Source organism: Ciconia boyciana, chromosome 12 (assembly GCF_034638445.1).
Source record: "Ciconia boyciana chromosome 12, ASM3463844v1, whole genome shotgun sequence".
In the NCBI taxonomy this organism is placed as follows: Eukaryota; Metazoa; Chordata; class Aves; order Ciconiiformes; family Ciconiidae; genus Ciconia; species Ciconia boyciana.
This window is the reverse complement of record NC_132945.1, coordinates 24230002-24249460: the sequence shown is the minus strand read 5'-3', so window position 1 is coordinate 24249460 and position 19459 is coordinate 24230002. Positions and strand designations below refer to the sequence as shown.

The window sequence follows — 19459 nt, the reverse complement described above, 5'->3', positions numbered from 1 at the left end:
AACTCAAGTTAGGGTCCCTGAGAGCCGGGGAGCGGGCAGGATTTTAACAGGGGTCAGCATGGAGATTACGTGGGCTTAATTCTCTTCAGCTGTGTGGGAGCTGGTAGGTGAAGGCGACGGCAGCCTGTCCTGCCATCCTCAGCTCGGCCTGTGTTGAAACTACGGTTGTCTTGGCGCTGTTGGGATTTTAGTGCAAGGAGGATTTGTCTAGAGATAATTATTAGAAAATATCCATTCCCAAAGAACTTCATCTCCGGAAACTTGTTTCCGTTGGCTGTATAGCGGTATTTCAGAAGAAAGAGTAATTTCTTGACTTAATCCAAGGGAACTTCCACGTGTAGCTAAGTCATCGCTAACCTGAGTACAAGCGTGCTTTTACTACAAGGAAAACATCTTCTGCTTTGCTTTTTCTGGAGCCTGGAAGAGACTGGTTTGCAGAGTAGCATCCTCTCCTTTTGCAAAACAATGAGACGTTTTGTCTGAATGCACAAAACCCCCCCTTGCTTTTAATTCACCACGTTAGTTTCATTGAAAATCTCTCCGAGGGCTTGTTGGAGGTGAAGGCGTTCGGCACCTTTCTTGTTCGCAATTCTTAGAGCACGTTTTGTTTTGAGAGGTGAAGGAGCTTTAATATCGCACGCTGAGCTTCTCCACGCAAAATGCTGTGTTGATGTTCTTATTTCATTCTAAACTACTTTTCTTTGGAGTTAATTAGAATTGGCTGGGCACCTATTTAGCTATATCAAAATAAGACTGTGGTTTCATCTACATTTCCTTTGGCAGACCTAGTGAATTAAGCAGATTCTGCGCCAGGCTGTGCCCTCGCTCCCTCTTGGTCAACCTGACCTAGGAGCTAGTATGGGTTAACACCAGTCCAGCCAGGAAAAATGAAAAACAAAAAGGTTTTAAGCAGAGATCAACTCCCTGGTCAGGTTTACCAGGACACCACACAGTTTCAGTGAGGTGATTGAAGGGGTGAGGGGAGAGAAGGGTTTCAACAGTTTCTTCAACAGCTGCTTCTACTCGAAGACAGGCATGTGAAACCATGCCCTAGTTGTGCTCTCCAAGGGGTTCCTACTAGTTTAATTACATCCATTTAAAGTCGCTTCAAGGCTGCACCAGTGTAGACGAGAGATTTGCTCAGTTTCCTTGTGTTGACTCGACTAAAAGTGTGTTTTGACCCAGGAAGGCTGCAGTTGCTCTTTCTGGTTCGGCGTTGCGTCGGGAGGCTGCTCATCCCCGCGTTTCTCAATAAACTTCCTGGTCCGCCTTCTTAAGGATGCTGTTCTTTCGCCGTTCGCTCTGGTTTGTGCTTGCGACCACGTCTGTTGTTTTCCCCCTGTTTTATTCCTTCTCTTAGTTGAAATCTTGATTCTTTTTCTCTTCTGTTTTTCTTCGTTCCCTGTGAAATGCCTGTCTTTGGCCCATGTCCCACATCGTCTGTAGAGGATAGAGGCCAAGAATTAATGAAACAGTGTCTATCTCTGTTGCTGTGTCCTCCCGGTTCTCTTCTCGTGGCCGTTGTGCCTCCTCTGGTGACCAGCTCTTACTCGAGTACTCAAAATGTGCTGTTTCACCCAGCTCCTCACACCACCCTGTTGTCACTTTTCCCTTGCCAGACCTTTTCTCGGGTCACGCCTGATCTGTGCTTGTTGAGGCTTCAGCTCGTCTCCAACTTCTGTTCCACGTCGCGCAGCCGTACGCGTCCCCTTCCCCTGTTGCGCAGAAGGTCCCTTTTGATTTCTCCTGAAACATCTGTCCTGCCACTGTGCTCAGGGGCAGAACCTTTCTCCTCCCCTTCTTTCAGTTTAGCCTAAGATGGTGAAATCCCCGCAGATTGTTTGTTCCCCTATTTCCTTTATGTTGCATTTCTCTCCAAGCACCAAAAGACTCCTCCCCTTCCTGCTCCAAGCCACCTCTCATTCTCTTTGGGTATGACCCTGCTCTGTTTTAGCGTCTGCCCGGCTCCCCCTTCGTTGTGTAGTATTTCTTCCACCTTACAGTGTCTGTCTTTTAGCAGGTTTCCCCCTCTTCTCCTGACCTCTGATTTCCGTAGTCTGTTTGCTCACTTGTGCCCTCGTACGTGCAGATGGGTCTGTCGCTTCTGTTTTGCAAACAAGCTGCCTTGCCCCGATTTCTCCTATGTGCCCGGCCCTTCTTTTCTGTCCGGAGGATCCCCACCGGCATGTTTGGGCTGAGGTGAGGATACCCGGCAGCGGCTGCCTTCAGAGGAGTCATTCAGTTCCACGGCTCGATCCCTTGAGCTGCTGGCCGGTAGATCCCTGCGCGGCTCGTTTCAGCATAAACGGATGGTGCAAGCTGCTTCTTGTCCTGTTCAGAGCTGGTGTCGCCAGGAGTTTGTTAGGGAAAAGAAAACTGACGGAGATTTGGGATCACGTGTCGCTTTCAGCTTCTTCCCACTCTCACATGCTGCACTGAGAGCGTTGCTGTGGCTCTGTGTCTGCTTTACCTTCGGGTGTTTAGTATTTCTCTGAACCAAGACCCTCTTTGACAGCATCTCTCTGCCTTTTGCAGCCAGTCCTACTTGGTTCGACAGAGTCCACTTGTTAGCACAGTAGATTCTCTCTTCCTTCGTTGCTTTTTCCCTGATACGACTTGAGCAGCAAAGCTGCCTTAATGCTTGAACACCCAGCGCTGCACGATTGGCTGCAACGTTCTCCCTCGAAAGCTCCACCCAGCCGACGGTGCGTCTTGGATGCTCACGAATCTCTGGATTTCCTCCTGTTTTCCACCCGTAACTCCACTGAATACCAGCACCTTCCCGACAGAGTGAGGGGATAATCACTGATGGCACCTCTGACGGCAGTGCTGGCAAACCTCTGCTCCCCTCCAGGGTCCCCCAGCTGCTTCCTTGTTTGAGGCTTTCCCCTTTGAACCCGCCATGAGCTGGTTTGTGAAAGTCCTATGAAGCCTTGGGGATGTCAGCATTTTAACAGACCATCATCTTGGGTGAAGCTCTGTCTTGCGGCTCGATACCTGGTGCTGGAGGTCCCTCTGGAGGGAGAAGAAAAGTGGAGGAATCTTTCAAGGGATGTGTATGTGTGTGAAGACGCCCGTGTGAAACTCTCAGGGTAGCCAGAGCCTTTTTGGCAATAAAGTTGTTTAAGACGAGGATGAGCAGACTGTGGCTTCTGTCCCAAGGTGCTGCTGATTTCTTCTAGCTCTCTTCCAGACATGTAGCATCTCAGGCGTTGTACCCTGTCTGCCTGGCAGCGAAGCTGGGGATGAGTCTCTCTGAAGTGTGGTTGAATGCAAGCACCCTGGGGAGAGTTACCAATCCTCTGTGTTTCTTTTGTAGGCAGAGCGGCCCCTCGAGCCCCAGCAGGTCCCGGTCGGTGACGAGCAGCTGTCATGATCTCTACAGCACCTCTCTATAGTGGGGTGCACAACTGGACCAGCACAGAGCGGATTCGCATGTGTGGCCTCAACGAGGAGAGGTGAGGTGCGTGGGCGGCGTGGTAGGGGAAGGAGGAAGAGAGCAGAGAAAGTGAGTCAGGGATCTGGAGAGGCTATAGGAAGGGAGCTGGTGCTGGCTCAGCCCGTTCTTCCTAGGGTGTAAAATGGACTGTGGTGCGAAAGAGCCGCAGGGAGGGGATGGATGTGTGGTCAAATGATGGCATTCTGTGATGGTCCCCACATCCCGTGCCCCAGCGAGGAGGGCCCACAAGCAGAGTGCTCTGGAGGCCTCTGCAGAGGAGCCGTTGGCTGTGTGTAGCTGTATCGCCTCCACGGCGTTGGTGGGTGACGAGGCCGAGTTGTCTGCCTGTGCTATTGGCTTCACCAGACCTGTGCTCTTAACTGCCAGGGAAGGGAGAGAGCTTGACCCTCTGTGAGCCAAGCCTCTAAGAAGAGCTTTCAGTGACCCAGGAGGGTTAGTGCAGACCAAATGATTAGATGGGAGAGTTGTGACATGCCACCAAATAGGAGATTAGGGAGGATTAGTGGCTGGGAGGCAGAATCGATCAAGACGAGTTCCTGGCCTGCCCCGCGGCTTTGTATCGCCGTTTTATTCCCGCAGCTCTGGGGTCTTGTTCTCGAAACTGATCAGTTTGTGGCTTCCTGGAGGCTACTACGCCTGCTCAGCACATATGCTGTAGCCGGAGCCAGAAGAGTTTTATGGGCTCAAAGGCAGCATGCGCCTGTCATTCCTCGCTGCGGGTGTTGAGGCTTTTGGTGGCGAGTCCTCCGAGGGCCAGTCAAAAGAGCGGTGGGACAGGGAAGAGTTCAGACTCTCGCGCGGGGCAGAGACGTGAGCAGAGATCATCTTCAGCCCTCAGCAGCCGCTCGGCCCGCTGTGCGTCCCTCAGATAAGAGCCGGGGATGGCGTTGCCCTCTGCCTCTCCTAAACCACTTGGAGCTACTCCTAGTTTACAATAAACGTTAAAGTTTGGGGCGTCTGAGCAAGGCGGGCAAACCGGGCTGGCTGCAGCCGAGCGCTCTCCCTTGGCTGCTGGCCCCGTTTAGGGCCGGGCGGGAGGCGGCTGGCACGGGGCGGCTGCGCTGGCCCCGTCCGCTGCGGCTGGGCGTCGCGGGCTCCTCCGTGCGCGCTCCCCGCGCCGCGGGCCGGGCTGGCCTGCGGAGGAGCCCGGGCCGGAGGCGGAGGCAGGCCGCGCTGCCGCAGCCGGGGCTGCCCCCGGGGCCGTCCCGGCGGCGGCGACGGCGGGGCAGGTCCGGCCCCGCCGCCCCTGCAGGTAGCCGAGGGCGGGAGGAGGCGGCGGGGCTGCGCCCCGCTCGGGGCCGGGCCGGGGCCGGGGCAGGGCCGGGCCGGGGCAGGGCCGGGCCCCGCTGTCCAGCTCCCGGCCGCTCGCCGCGGTGCCGCGGGCAGCCAGCTGCGCTCGGGCGCCCCCTGGCGTCCCGCCGCCGCGCCGCCCGCCTGTGTGGAGCCGGAGCCGGCCCCGGCCCCGGCCCCGCTCCGCCCCGCCCGCCGCACGGCTCCGTGGGGACCGGGCTGCGGCGGCGGGCTGGCTCCGGGATCCCCGCTCCCCGCCCCCTCCGCCCCCCAAGGCCCTCTCACCCCGGCGGGGCCGCGCCTGCCCCGGCGCAGGGCTGGGCCCCGGGGCCTGCCGCGGCCGGGGACCCGGGTGCCGCACCCCGAGCCCTGCCGGCTGCGCTGAGGCGGCCTGGCCCTGGTCAGCCGCACCGCGCCGCAGCCCTGCCGCCGCGGCCAGATCTCCCCTCCTCGCTAATGACAGCCCCCTTCGGCCTGCTGTGGCCGCGCTGACCTGGGAGGCCAGGCTGGGGAGGGCCCTGTCAAACTGCCGCTGAGGGGGCGGGAGTCCCTCGAAGGGACCGGGCTGTCGCCGGGGCTCGGGAGCATCAGCCGGGCTTGCGGTGTGGCGGTCGTGAGGCAGCCTGGAGCGGGGTCCCGGTGCCGGGGATACGGGAGCCTAAGGAGAAAGCTTCCTCCCCTAGCTTGTGTCTGTTACTTTGCTGTGAAAGCCTGGGAGGTAGGGGAGCAAATCCAGAAGAAATCACGTCCTCAGCAGAAAGTAAACTTGAGCTGTTTTATCCTGGCACCAGCAGCTTGTCTGAACGACCCTTAGAGACCAGAGAATCGTCACTGGGTAAATACTGCTGGGGCAGGAGTGTCCCGGGCAGGGCACTGCACACGGGAGTGCTGCCTCCTGTCCAGTCTTGTCGTAGGTCACAAGGACAGCTGTCTCCTCAGCGTGCCCCATTTCTGTGGAGGCCACAATCCTTATCCTGAATTTAGGCTTTCCACTCGGGAACTGTCTTCCAAAGAGAAAGGGTCAAACACATAGGCCAGCAGGACATTGCACACCGGCGTGGCTGCAGACACCCGCTGCTCCCATCACGGACAGCTTGAGCTTGAAGAGCTTTGGTGCTGGAGGGAGATCTTCACCTGAGGCTGGAGGAGAGCGGCAGGGCTGGGCTGGGCAGTCCCGGGGCAGGGAGTGAGCGTGGCTGGGAGACAGAGGAATGGGAATGAGGAGGTGCTTGTGGAAGAAGAGATGAGCAGGATGGGGCTCGGAGGAGGATGGGACTGGAAATGTGTGGTGGGGCAGAACAGGAAGCGGAGGGGACAGGAGCGGGTGTGTGGAGCTGGGCTGTGAGGCAGCGGAGTCAGGGAGGACTGGGCTGGCCCATGGTGAGACCGGGGGGGTCAAAATGGCTGTGGGTAAGGAAGGTGCAGAGAGCTGCTGGGCCGTGGACAAAGGCTTGTCAGGCCCGTAGGAGCTGTAGGGTGAGCACTGATGTGTGAGGAGGTGCTATCCAGCGGGCAGAGCTCCAGGAGGGGGAGGACTGCAGGGGACAGCAGTGCTCCTCACCCCTTCAGTCTGCAGTGGCCGGTACCCGTTGTGTAGCATGTGATGACGAGGAGCTGGCTACCTGGAGCAGGCACGCTTCTTCAGGCTGCCAGCTGCTCTGCTATCCCATGTGGGGACAGGGAGGGATAGGATGCTGGGAGCGTATCGGGGAGGTTTCGTAATGCTGTGTCTTGTTCCTCGGCTAGGAGAGCCCCCCTTTCTGATGAGGAGTCTAAAACGAGCAGCTCCCAGCACTTGGGGTCTCAAGAGTTTTGTGTCAGCAGCAGCCTTTCCAAGGTGAGCTCCTCGCGTGCGTGTCTGGGTCCGAGAAGGCCTTTCCCTGATGGAACAGGCCAAGCAAGAGCACCTACCCTAATGGGTCCCGCGGGCTCCTTCTCGAGAGGGGTGTGCCTAGGTGCAGTAAGGGCAAAGCAACGCTCTAGTTTGGCAAGAGCTGTTTGCCACTTCTGCCTCTGTGTCCTGGGGGGGCTAGAGAGAAGGTCCTGCCTGCTTCGCTAGGAGCCACTTGCACAGCTCTCAGGAACACCTCCCTTCTTGTTGCAGGTGGAGCTCACAGCAGTCAGCAGTGGTGGCAGCAGTGCCCAGGGGCTGGATGCTGATGGCAAGGTGGAGGAAAAGCTCGGGCCCAAACTGGAAGAGCAGCCACCTGATCCCAACCCAAACCCGGAGTGTGTGGGAAAGACTGTGAAAGATGATGCCCTGGGCCCTCTGGCAAGCCAGGGGGATGGCAGAGGGCAGGAGCCCGCAATCCCCAGGGCTGCCGAGCAGGAGAGCAGTGGTGCTGATGCTGCCTGGACACCTGCAGATCCTCACAGCGACAAGCAGGCTGATGCTCCTCCAGCCTGCTCCGTGGCTGCAGAGAGCGAGCCTGCTGGGAAGGAGAAAACCACCCCAAGCGCTGGAGCACAAGGGCCAGGCGTGCTGGCAGAAGGGACATTGTCTGTGGTTGTCTCCAGCTGCAACACCTCTGCCTCCACTCCCGCTACTTTTACTTTGAACAGAGTGTGCTTTCCCACATCTCAGGCCCCTGCTATGCAAAAAGTGCCCCTGTCCTTTCAGGCCGGGGCAGTTCTGAGCCCGAGCCAGTCGCTGGTGTACATCCCACCACCCAGCTGCGGGCAGCCACTCAGCGTGGCTACACTTCCAGCCACCTTGGGGGTCTCCTCCACACTCACCCTCCCCGTCCTGCCTTCCTACCTACACGAGCGTTGCCTGCCGGGCATTATCGCTTCCCCAGAGTTGCGCTCCTACCCCTACACCTTCTCCGTCACCAGACCCTTGGCTTCAGACGCCAAAGTGGTGTCTGTGGAGGTGAGTCAGCTTAGCTGCCCTTCGCCCTCAGGCGGAAGCGGTGCCCAGGCTGCTGCCGAGGGCGCTCCCCCGTCCACCGCTGGCCCTTCCCTCTCGTCCAGCCAGCCTCCGCCGGCAGCATCGTGTGGGAGTGCTGCTCCCTCTTCCGGCACCGGTGCGCACGCCAGAGCCCCGGCAGCTCCCGAGCCGCCCGCACCGGGGGCTGCCACTTCACTCTCTCCTCTGAAGTCCCCTCCACAGCTAGAGCGTGAGATGGTCTCCTCTCCAGAGTGCAGCGAGATGCCTCTCGATCTCTCCTCCAAGTCCAATCGTCAGAAACTGCCTCCACCCAGCCAACGCAAGACACCTCCTATGCCCATCCTCACACCCGTGCACACCAGCGGCAAAGCGCTTCTCACCACGGTCCTGTCCAAGTCCCAGCGCGCGGCCCAGACTACGGGCAGCAGCGTCACCTCGTGTCTCAGCACCACACCTCCCTTAGTCATCTTCCCCGAGTTCCTGCGCAACGGCGAGCAGGGCTCCTGGGTGAAGAACACCACGCTCATCAGCACCATTCCAGGCACCTACGTCGGCGTTGCCAACCCGGTGCCTGCCTCGCTGCTGCTCAGCAAGGACCCCGGTGTGAGCTTCAGCAGGGACCCGCGCCACCTTCCCAAGCAGGAGCCTATTTCTATCATCGATCAGGGAGAGCCTCGCAGCGCTGGGGTTCCCTGTGGGAAGAAAGCCAACCAGGTCAGCACAGAAGGACAGCAGGATCCTGCCAGGAGACTTCTTCATGGCAGGGTTGCTCCAGGAGCTCCTTTGTGTCAGTCCAAGGACATCTCCACCTGGAATCCCGGCCAGGGAAGTGTGTACCCGCGATGCCCTGTGAATGGAAAACCTTCCAATCCTCAGCTTCTGCCTCTTGGCTGGTCTCCTTATCATCAAACCCCCCTGCTTTCAATTGGCATCTCCACAGCAGGGCAGCTGCCCCCAAACCAGAATAGCTCCTGCAAGCCAGCTGGTGCAGGTGAGCTCCCGACATTCCCGAGCGTGCAGCCCGCAGAGTCCAGCACAGCCACCCAGAGCCTGCCAGAGGGGCTGCCCAGGCTCCCACCTCAGGAACGGGAAGCTGCAGCCAAGAGCAAGAGCTGCCGGGCCTTGCCCAAGCTCTACGAGGAGCCGGCCAATCCAGTCCCGTTGGATGCAGGTCCATCTCTTCAGACCAGTGCTTTGGATGTGAAAGGGGGGAAGGGGAAGCTGGACAACCCTCCGAAGAGTCAAGAGTGTGATCAGCCAGAGGCTGACTCCAGTAAGGAGGGCAGTGTACAGACTGAGGCTCCCCAGGGGAGCTGTAGCCTCAAACAGGTGGATGCAAAGCCTAAAAACCAAGTCTTAGCGGCGTATTTGTCACATGATCTGCCTGCGGCTGGGCAGCAGAGCCTGCGAATGATTTCAGAGGTGCCCGTTGTGCCCACGGAGAGTCAACGCAAGGAGCTGGGCTGCGAAGGCTCCCAGGAGCCACCAGCTGCAGAGCCCCTCCAGTGCGTGCGTCAGGTGGATCTGTGCAGGGTCAAGAAGGAGCGAGTGGAGTGTGACATGTCATTTACTTCTGTGACTTGCCTGCGAGCTGGGACTGCTCCCCAGGCCTTTGCCGAGGTCAAGCTTAAAGGAGCAGGCCAAATCAAGCAAGAGGGCAGCGTGCGCTGCAAGTCCAAGCGGCAGCATGATGGGGATGCCAGGCAGGCGCACAAGAGACTGAAGTGCCAAGCCCAGGACGGCGAGGAGTCCCCAAGCAAATCGGGGAGCCGGAGTGTGCATGGCCGGAAGGTGGGTGAGACGGGCTGGGACTGTTGGGTTATGGCAAAGGTTAGCAGTGAGGTTGGGGGTGTGGAGGGAGCTCTCACAGGGGAGGGCAGCTGAGGGCACAGGGCTTTCCACCCACGCTCTTTGGCATTGCCTGGCAGTGGATTAGTGTACCCATGTCTGCAGGTTATCTAGAGCAAAAATGGATCTGGGGTGTCAAAAACGCTGGAGGGCACCAGCATGATGAGCGGGGGACAGTGTTTTGTCCCTTCTTTGCTACTCCAGCTCAGTCACTCAGCAGCTCACGCTTCAGTCTGTGTCCTCCATTCACAGTGGCGAAAACACCATGACAATCCCCATGAACTCAGCAAGCGAGAAGGCCGAACCGGCCTGGGATCAGTGAAGGATCACAACAGCCTCAGGGTAAAGCGTAAGCGCAGGAGGCCAGCGAAGTCCGAGTTCCCATCTCCGGCGCACCGCGGGGACAGCCACGAGGAAGGTACTCTTGTGAATGGCAATGTGTTCTTGCGGGGTCAGGCTGCAGCGCTTCCTGTTGCCCTGATGCCCGTGGGGCCAAACCGCCGCTCCCCTGAAGCTGAACGGCCTTCTGGAGCTGGTGTCTTCCCATAGCCGGTTGGGATCCAAAACAGAGCTGCAGCATGATGCTGGACTGCCCTTCCCAGGCCAGCAGACGTGCGTGCACAGATCTGTGGCGTGTTTTCTCAAGGCTCCTTTTTCCCCACAGGTTACCTTGAGAAGAAGCCCAAGAACAACTTCCGGGATTTCATTCCGGTGGTGCTGAGCAGCCGGACGCGCAGTCAGTCGGGTGAGTTGGTGCCAGGGGCCCCAGGTGGGAGTCCTGGGTGGACTGGGAGCGTTTCCCTGTTTAGTTGGCCTTGTGCCTGCCTTCTGTCCTGCCTTGCAGGGCTTTTCTTGTAGGCGTTTTTTGTCAGCTAGAAATCCCGCTTTCTTGCAGGAAGCATCGCTGGCTCTTCTGCTGGTGTGACGGGAGAGTGTGATGTGACTGGTCAGGAGATTTTACCGTTGCTGGAGGAGGATCAGGAAGAAGAGGAGGAGGAAGAGGAGGAGGAGTCATCCTTGAAACGTCGCAAGCTGCGAAAATCCCACAGGACATCACGCTATCACAGTCGCAGGGCCAGGGACAGGTCTCTGTCCGAGAGGAGCAGCTGTTACACGAGGAGGACCCGGGAGCTGCCCTGGAGAGTGGAATCACCCAGGCAGCTGTGGGAGCCCAATGAGGAGGAGGAAGATGACAGCCACATCAAAAGGAAGAAAAGGAGACGACAGAAAAGTCGGAAATACCAAACAGGGGAATATTTGACCGAGCGAGAGGAGGAACGAGGGGGCTACCCCCACAGGAGGCGAAAATCCAAAGCAGGTACAATCTGGGAAGGGCGCTCTGGTACCAGGCTGGGGATCAACATGGGGGTATTTTGTTTTGTTGCTTTTTTGTTGTGTGTGTGGTTTTTGGTTTTTTTTTGTAATGATGAAACTCCATCATTATTAATGGCTTGATGTCCACAGCATGGGCTGCTTCAATGGATCAGCTCTTCTTTCAAAAATATTTACAGTAAATTTTGGAGTAGGAAACAGCAGCTTCTGTGGCTAATTAGATACTGATCTTACCCTCAGATTAAGACAGAGGGCGTGGGAAAATGAGAATCGGACGAGGTAGCACAGTGAAATATTTCTGGACAAGCACAGGCCCCTGGGAGTAGTGTTCAGCATTCCTGGCTAAAGCAGAGGGACATGGAGCCATCACAATTCAACCGGGCTTCTTTATGCTTTGTCTTGCTTTATTAAGGCAACTTGCAAGCTTGCACCAGGGAGCACATGGGCGAGAGGATTAACAAAGCCAGAGTGTCTGCAAGCGACGGAGAAATCCCCCTCTGCGTTTGCAGCTTTGCTAGGAGGAGAACGCTGTGCCACCTGCCTGTGTCCTGCTCACTGCTCTACCTCTGCTCTTGCATTTTCTCCCATAACTGCCCAGACCATGTGGTCAAAGCTGAATCTGTGATCTGCGTTTCCCTGAGGTTTAGCAGTCTCTGTGGTCCCTTCTCTCTGTCTGTCCAGGGGCAGTTTGAGGCTGTTGGAAGTAAGGCTGGGATTCATCCAGCAGCGCGCTGGTGTCTCAGCGTGTGCGCTGACAGCTGGCTGGTAGCTCATAGCTGTGTCCGAGTGTCCCACAGGTAACTTCTGTCAGGGTTGCAGAAGAGCATGTCCGAGCCATGGTGTTGGGGGAAGCACTTCTGCTAGCCCTCCATACGCTTGGGCCTTTCTCTTGGAGGTGATGTAGTGGATACGGACCTGTTGCCTTCTGCCACATCAGTGCTCAGATTGACAGTCCTCAGGAGAGGCTGAGATGCTTCTGAGGTGCTGTGAGTAGTAGAGATGGCCGTTATCCTCCCCCCAGCTGATATCCCAAGCTACGTTTCTGCTCTGGCACAGTTTTACGCTGTTGCTGCAGTGTCTGGGTGCTTCTGTGAGATCAGGAGTAAAGTTTCTGATGGGCTTCCTGTCAGCTTTGCAGTTCAGGGGCACTGTCAGACTGTCTCCGGCTGATGCCTGTTCCAAACAAAGCCTGAGAAGGAGGTTTGAGTACTGCAGCATTCAGGAGGGTTTTCTCCAGGAGCTTTACCACACATCTTAAGAGTGTCTGTCTTCTGTCCAGAAGCCAGTTTCCCTCAGGGGCTGCTTGCTCGGCCCTCAGATATGTGAGCTTCTGTATTTTGGATTCAGAAGTTGTGGCCTAGAGCCATTGCTGGCTTTGGAGATGAGGATCTGGGTGTTACAGTGGCACTGTAAGCTGGCTGGCAGCCAGAGGAGGAAGAGGGGCCAGCCCATGTGTTTGGAGAAAGCAGACCACTGTGTCCTGTACTCTCTAAAGAATCTGCGTCATCTTCGGGTACGAGCTGCAGCGATCCACTGACAAACACCTGGCTCGGGGGGCTGGATCCCCTCCAGGAGAGGGGTTAATACAAGCAATCTTTGCTTGTTAATGCCACCTCATCATCAAGTGCACCTAAGAAACAACCAGGACCCCTAGGCTTTGGGGCGGGCACTTGGGTGAAGGAGGCTATATCCCTTTGATGGTGATGGTAATGCTTGGATCCACTGGCGGTGTCTCCTCTCTCTGACCGGTACCACCTTGCTTTTGGGCAGACCACTTTGATCAGCTGGACTGGCTGTTCCTCACCTATGAGTGCACACCCTGGAGTTTCGCTGCTGCTCAGCTACGGTTGAGGTGCACGCCTTGAGAGCACTAAGCCAGTGGTGTTCCTCTGTCTCCTTTGGATATTAAAGAGAGTGAAAATAGATGCAGATCCCTGCCAGAGCCATGTGTTGGACCTCTGGGCTAGAGGAACCCACTGTCCACCTCCCCTCTGTGCTCGGAGGAGTGATGGAGTCGCTGTGTTTTCCTCCTCCTGGGTGTGCAGGGGCTGTCGGAGTGTGCCACTTGCAAACACAGACCATCCTGTTTGCTACGTGTTTTCTGATGTGTCAGCATTTTACCCCTTTCTCTTCACGTGTCAGTCAGAGACTTGGCTCTTCCTTACCACGTTCCTGACATTCGTGCCGTTTCCTACCTGTCTCCTCCACAGCCCAAGGTGCTGCTCATTGCCGGGAAGGTGTTCCCTCACATGGACACACATCCTGCCAAGTGAGGTGTATTTAACACTGCAGTGATGGGCTGCTTTGAGAGCTTTGCTCTAAAACACAGAGCCCCTGCACGTTGGCAGAAGGAATCGGATATCAGGGAAGGAGCACCTCAAGTCCTTGCCTACTGCCCTGAGTTAGTTGTGAAAGTGTTGCAATGCTGTAAAAAAGACAAGGACAGTGTTACAGACAGCCCAGCAGAAATCTCCATTCGGTGATTGCTTCCAAAACAGCAAGCGGGCTAGTGATTGCCGTGTGCTGCCTTCTTGACAAGTATCATCGCTAAAACTTTGCTTAATTACAGCCTGAGAGTTGTGCGTGAGCTTAAAAACAAATACCATGTTCTGTGTGGTGAGAAGCCAGAACTGCCAGACCATGTCTTGTGGGTGCGTTCCGCTTTGTTCAGAGCAAGGAGATGTCTCCCGTTCCTCGCCTAAGCACATCCAGCATGCTGCATTGTGTCAGGGTCTGTCTAGCCCACAGTTTTCTCCTGACCATGCCGAGCGCAGAGGCTATGCAGGGCCAGCACTTGAGCACAGCCATTTCCCAGACTTCAGGCACCTGGGCTTCCACAGCTTCCAGAACAGCTCAACTAGCTCATTTGTGGGTCTGTTGTGCATGAATTTGCCTAAATCCTTTCTGTTCCTGCTGATAACGTCTGCCTCCACCACCTCCGGTGCCAGTGAAGCCCCGAAGTTCCCTCTGTGCTGTGCAAAGTCCTTTCTCCTGTCTGTTTTTTAACTGATCTCTTACTCATTTCATAGAGTGCCCATAAGTCTTGTGCTGCAGGATTGGGTGAACAAGATTCCTCCACTCAGCTGATCCACCCTTTTATGATTTTTGCAAATTTTGGTCACATCCTTCTCTGCCTTCTCTCCAGACTGAGGAGTCCCAGCCTCTCTTGTAGGGTGGCCTCTCCACCCCTCAGTTGGTTGCCTTTCTCCTCTTGCACTCTGTTCCTCCTGAGGTGTGGAGACCAGAACAGCACAACAGTACTTGAGGCATGCTTGCTTCGAGATTTTATTTGTGGTTCTACCTTGGTATATTGGCCAAACCCATTTTTCTGTGCAAGATCCATGGCCCCTGCTTCCTAGCAATAGCAAGACGTAAGTGGAAGTTGTGTGGTGCTTGATGCGGAGAATCTAGAGTCTCAGCATAATGTGCAAGCTGAAGATGCTGCTCCTGGAGATCGACAAAACCTGCCTTGGTACTGGAGGCAGCAGTGTCCCTAACAGATGTAAAATTTTGTTCCTGGAGTTTATCCTCTTGATCCCTTGAACTAACCCACCAGGGCATCTCCTGGCTCTTCGCCTAGAAATGAAGCAAAGTCTTTGTTCCCAAACAAAGTGCCCAAAGCTGTGGAGAGAGCTGGGCTTCAGAGACTCACACTCTGCAAAGCTGCGTACAGATGCCTCCTCTGTCCTTTGGTCTGCACAGGGGTCTTCCTGTGTAACCTATTTTATTCCAGCACTGATCATTGGCACAGAGGGAGGTGTACGGCATCATACGAGTCCAGGCAGTTATTTGTTCACAGGGCTTTACTTTCTTGTTCCTTACTTTGTTTTCCTGTTGCTGTCGTGCCCTTGCTACGGGATGTTGCTATTTCAGGGAAGCAGAGCGCCTGTCCTCGTGCGATGTGCAGGACTCCGTAATGAGCGAACCTGCAGCTCTGTATAATGCAAGGAAGAAAACACTGGATTTCCCTTGAGGCATCCTGGTACTTCCTACCTGCATGCATATTAATTGAAACTTTAATGTGCTACCTAACTTAAGGGGAAGATGTGAGAGGGCAAGGCAGGGTCTGGTTTTGTAGGCAGCAAAACAATGACTGTTCACAGGCGCTTTAAAGGGGATACCGCCTGTATTTTCTGTCTCTCTAAGGGCTATTCCACATGAGTCCTGCTCAGCCTTACAGGTAGGGGAGCGCACCATATGGCAGCATGCAATTACCAAACTCCTGGGAAGCGTGCTGTTTCGTACTGGGTTCCCTGTCAGACCTAAGGAAAAGCCTTAGTTGTGTGCAAGCCCCAGCTCTCAGTAGGCTTGGCCTTTTCAGACCAGGATGGCTGTCTGTCTTTGGGCATTTTGTGTCCATGCTGAGTCCGTCCCTGATGGGGAGAATCTGCAGATTCTCTCTGCTTCTACTTACTGCAGTGCCTCCGCTGTGGGTCTGGATTTCTGGATGAGCAGCCATCAAAGATGGGCAGTTTGTTTTGCCTGGTGGCAGAGATCTGGGTTGCTGGCCTTCGGTGCGGTACCTACAGAAGCTCCTCATTCCTATTTCTCCTTTAGATTTTAGGTACCGGAAGCAGAAGGAGTCTGTGCAGGGTAAAGGCACAGAGCTACGACTGAGGAGCAGGCTTTCCCCATCCCCTCGAAAATCTCAAGGACGCCCAGACTTTCGGAATGGCTTCTTCCTGGAGCACTCAGACAGCTCTCCTGTCCAAGAAGAACTAGAGAAGCCATCAGGAAAACGCAAATGTAAAACCAAACACCTGGCAGGGATCTGTGATGAGGGGAAGGTACGGCTTGAGCTGATGAGGGGAACACGCACGGGGAGAATAGAGAGAAGAGGACTCCTGTTAGTAAGCCATGGCCACATGTGCCAAGGAGTTGTATTCCTTTCTTTTCCAGGGGAAAGGCTGCTGGAACCAGCCCAAAATGCGCCCTCTGAAGAAGTCCCAGGACTTGTGGACACTTTGTAAGTCTCGTCGGGTCAGCCCAGGGAGTTCCCCCGAATTGCCTGTGGCCCAGAACATTCCTCCTGGAGCTCGGCGGCTGATTGTGAACAAAAATGCAGGGGAGACCCTTTTGCAGCGAGCAGCTCGCCTGGGCTACAAGGTGAGTTTTGGTGCCTTTTGCTGCTTTGTCCCCTGCACTGCCTTGTCTGGGTTTGTGTGTAACCAGGCTTGCAATGGTCTTTCCTGTAGGACGTAGTGCTCTATTGCCTGCAGAAAAAGAGCAGTGACGTGAACCATCGTGACAACGCTGGCTACACAGCTCTGCACGAAGCCTGTGCACGAGGCTGGATCGACATCCTCCACATTCTGCTAGAGCACGGCGCCAACGTGAACTGCAGCGCGCAGGATGGCACAAGGCAAGCCAGGGAGAGGGGAACATCTGGGGAAGCACTGAGAGGTGTGGGGGCAGGGAGCAGGATGTCTTTTCAGGATGAGCTGTAGGCCATCACTAGATTTGTCTTAACCCAAAACAGAGCATTTGCTTTGCGAACTCTTCCAGTCTCTTCTTTTTCTGCCAATGCTTCTGTCCTTGCAGGCCCGTCCACGATGCAGTAGCAAATGACAACCTGGAAACCATGTGGCTTCTACTCTCCTATGGTGCTGATCCCACTCTGGCCACTTACTCTGGGCAGACAGCCGTGAAGCTCGCCACCAGTGAAGTGATGAAGCGCTTCCTCTGCGGTAGGTGCCAAGCCTGGGGGTGGTAGTGCTTCCATCCTTCCTGACTGGCAGCATATGGGACCAAATCTGGGTGTCAAAGGGTTTTGAAGTGCTTGCGCAGCAGGTGACTGAATAATTTGAGCTCTGTCCTGTCATGTGTGTGTGTTTTTACCACCCAATCTTTAATTATAGAATTGTATACTGTTTTCCAAGTAAGATACAAGTCACTTTTCAGTCGTTAATGTGCAAAGAGATGGCAATGCTGTGGTCACACAACTAAAGACAGTGCTGTGCATGAGGCTTGGAGACACTGCTCCACAGTTCCTGGTTCTACTGCATAACCTAAGTGAACGTATTTTTGCTGCCAAGTAATGATGCCTTCTACTTGAAAACAGCTCTGCCCAGATGCTGCCTGCCTGCTGTTGGTAGAAAGGACCATTTTAGGTCCCTATGGCTGAGAGTGAAGCGTGCCCGCTTTCCGCGCTGTTTGTGTAGAAGCAAGATGAGTGTTGTGGCTTCTACACAACAGCAAGGAAGAGACAGTTAGAGTAGCGGTGGTTCCCAGCTAGATACAAGGCAGAAAGTCTCCAGTGTTGAAAAATATCTTGTTTGCCAGCTGTCTGTCTGTGCTCCTCCAGGCTTAACTATACATGCAGGTGTTGGGGATGTGATTTTGAACTCCAGACAACCCTAAGAACCTTTCTTTCCAACCCACTTAGTGTTGTCAGTTGACTTCCCTTTTCAGCTTCTGTTTCATGTTCTCAGGCCAGGGGTCATGTTGTCCTCTCCTGAGCGAGGGTGCTCTTCTTGCAAGTTATGGCTCAGCTTTTGCCATAATGCCTAACTGCAGAGTGGGGAGAAGCAGCAGGGGTGAAGTGGCTCACCCAGGATCAATGGATATGCATGCCAGGATCATGCTTTGACCAGTAGATAAGCGTTAACCCTCTCAATTTTTTCTCTTTAGATTACCTTTCGGATCTCCAGGGGCGCAGCGATGGAGATCCTCGAACAGCATGGGACTTCTACAGCAGCTCTGTGCTAGGTGAGTTCAGTCTACGCCATTTCATGTACAGCAGCAGAGCAGAGAGAAGTAATGCTGGGTAATGACACATCATTCACTCAGGTCTGTCCCCGTCCCTCCCAGCTCACGTCTTAGAGATCTTGCCGTAATGTTACGTGCTGGGAGCTGCTCCTGAAAGAGAATTTTTCTTTGGGAAGCTGCATGTGTGGATCCCTCCAAGTAGGCTGAACACAGCGTGCGAGACTAGACTCCAAGTGCTGCTGGTGATTCCTGGGGTTCTTTGGGTATCGATCCCGGAGCATGTGATTCGTGTCGCCGTTCTTGTTACTCTCCTGCTAACTGGTCATCAAGATAAAACCAAGGAAGGCAGAGGACATACTTATTCATTCAAGGAGTAGAAGTCTTGAACTTCCAGGTTCCCAGAGCTGCCCATCCCTTTCCTCTGCTTTGGAGGGGAGGCATTCGTCTGGGGATGGTCCTCTTCTTACAATGCCAGGCATTTCCCAGTGCAGGCATGACTTGTACCTTTTACTGTCACTTCCTGAAAATTGTGGTTACCAGCTTAGACGTTTTCTTGAAACGATACAGGCACAAGGTCCACAAATTGTTCCCTCTGTTGCTCCAGTTCCCGCAGGGTCCATGAATGAAGATGTTCTGGATCTAGCCACGGGCCTGTGGCAGACTGCAGAGTCCCTCCCAACCACTTCTGAGACAGTAGATCAGCACTCTCAAGCCCTTCATAAAGACTTGGGTTATTTACGCTGGCAAGCTAACAGGCTGTTGATTTTAGTTGCTCACCTCCATCATTTCCGACATCCTTCCAGAGATGAAAAAAATCAGATACGGAAGGGTGCTCTTGGTAGAGGGCTTGTCCTTGGAGGACCCTGATGTCTCTTCATTTCAGAACAGAAGAAATTCTGTACTCCTAAGAACGGTTTGTTCGTAGGCTTTTGCACCTCAGGCATGCCAAGGAAACTGTTCAAACCACAGTCTCCTTCTTCTGAATTTCTCACTTTTGAAGCTATCAGAATCCTTTAAGAAGAAGCCTCTTTACCACAAGAAAAATAGCTATTCTTTGACTGTAATATTTTTAAAGTAAAGATATTACCCCTTTTGATTTATCACTGACTCCCACTTGGATTTCTCTGATAAACAAGGAAGGAAAATTGTGTGTGGTTTTGTGGGTAGGAGAGTTTGGCTCTCTTTGGTTACTACAGTATGCTGAGTTCTTGGTTAGCCAGAGAGCTTATGTGCTTGAGTTCTAGTATCTGCTTATGTCCCGTTCATCAGTGTCCTTTCCCCTTGAAGATCCTGGCATGGGGTTGTAGACTGCCAGTTCTCATACCCTCTAAATTACATGCAAGTAATTTAGGAATGTGCTGTCTTGTTTTTCATACGCCCTAATGCCTGAAACGAAACGGGTGGATCTTGGAAAAGCAAGCCGATTGTGTTCCGTTCAAATTAGCTGCTTGTTTCAGTTCTTTCATTTCCATATCCCTCGGCTTGTCTTGAAAAATCTTGCCTTGCGTCGTGTCTTCCCGCATTTCTGTCCCCCACCCCTGTAGGCAAAAAGAAAGGAATTATTTTTTTCAGTAAGCAAGCCATCACCAACTCTTTTGGTGTTTCCTGGGGGGATGGAGGGGTATTGGGATGCCATCAGTGATGGCAGTTCACTGCTCCCAAGGGCCTTGCTTAGGCACTTGGCTCACACATGGAAAATCTCCACAGGGAGTGCTGGGTACTGCGTTTCTTCTCCTTCCCCTGGACCTTAGTCGAGCTTTTCAGAGTATTTCCTCATTTGAGGATGGGAAAAGACTACCTTCTCTGTTAAACACGTCCTACCTCTTCCAGTGGGACTTCACGCTAAATCCTGGCCATTGTGGATGTGTCTGTACTGGGTCTCTGTCATTCACATGGTGCCATCTGTCAGCTTTTGTCTTCCTTCTCTCCTG

At 54.6% G+C, this 19459-nt stretch overlaps 1 protein-coding gene across 1 annotated transcript in view; it reads left to right on the top strand.

The window, feature by feature from the left end:
• Positions 1–19459, top strand: part of BCORL1 (BCL6 corepressor like 1) — a 29595-nt gene that overhangs the window by 4503 nt on the left and 5633 nt on the right. The window contains exons 2-12 of the mRNA XM_072877318.1: positions 3320–3458; positions 6497–6587; positions 6855–9431; positions 9741–9906; positions 10153–10233; positions 10384–10806; positions 15378–15607; positions 15720–15926; positions 16016–16182; positions 16362–16507; positions 17451–17528. Coding sequence (XP_072733419.1) covers positions 3373–3458; positions 6497–6587; positions 6855–9431; positions 9741–9906; positions 10153–10233; positions 10384–10806; positions 15378–15607; positions 15720–15926; positions 16016–16182; positions 16362–16507; positions 17451–17528 — 4252 coding nt within the window. The 5' untranslated portion in view covers positions 3320–3372. The remainder of the gene's footprint in view (positions 1–3319; positions 3459–6496; positions 6588–6854; positions 9432–9740; positions 9907–10152; positions 10234–10383; positions 10807–15377; positions 15608–15719; positions 15927–16015; positions 16183–16361; positions 16508–17450; positions 17529–19459) is intronic.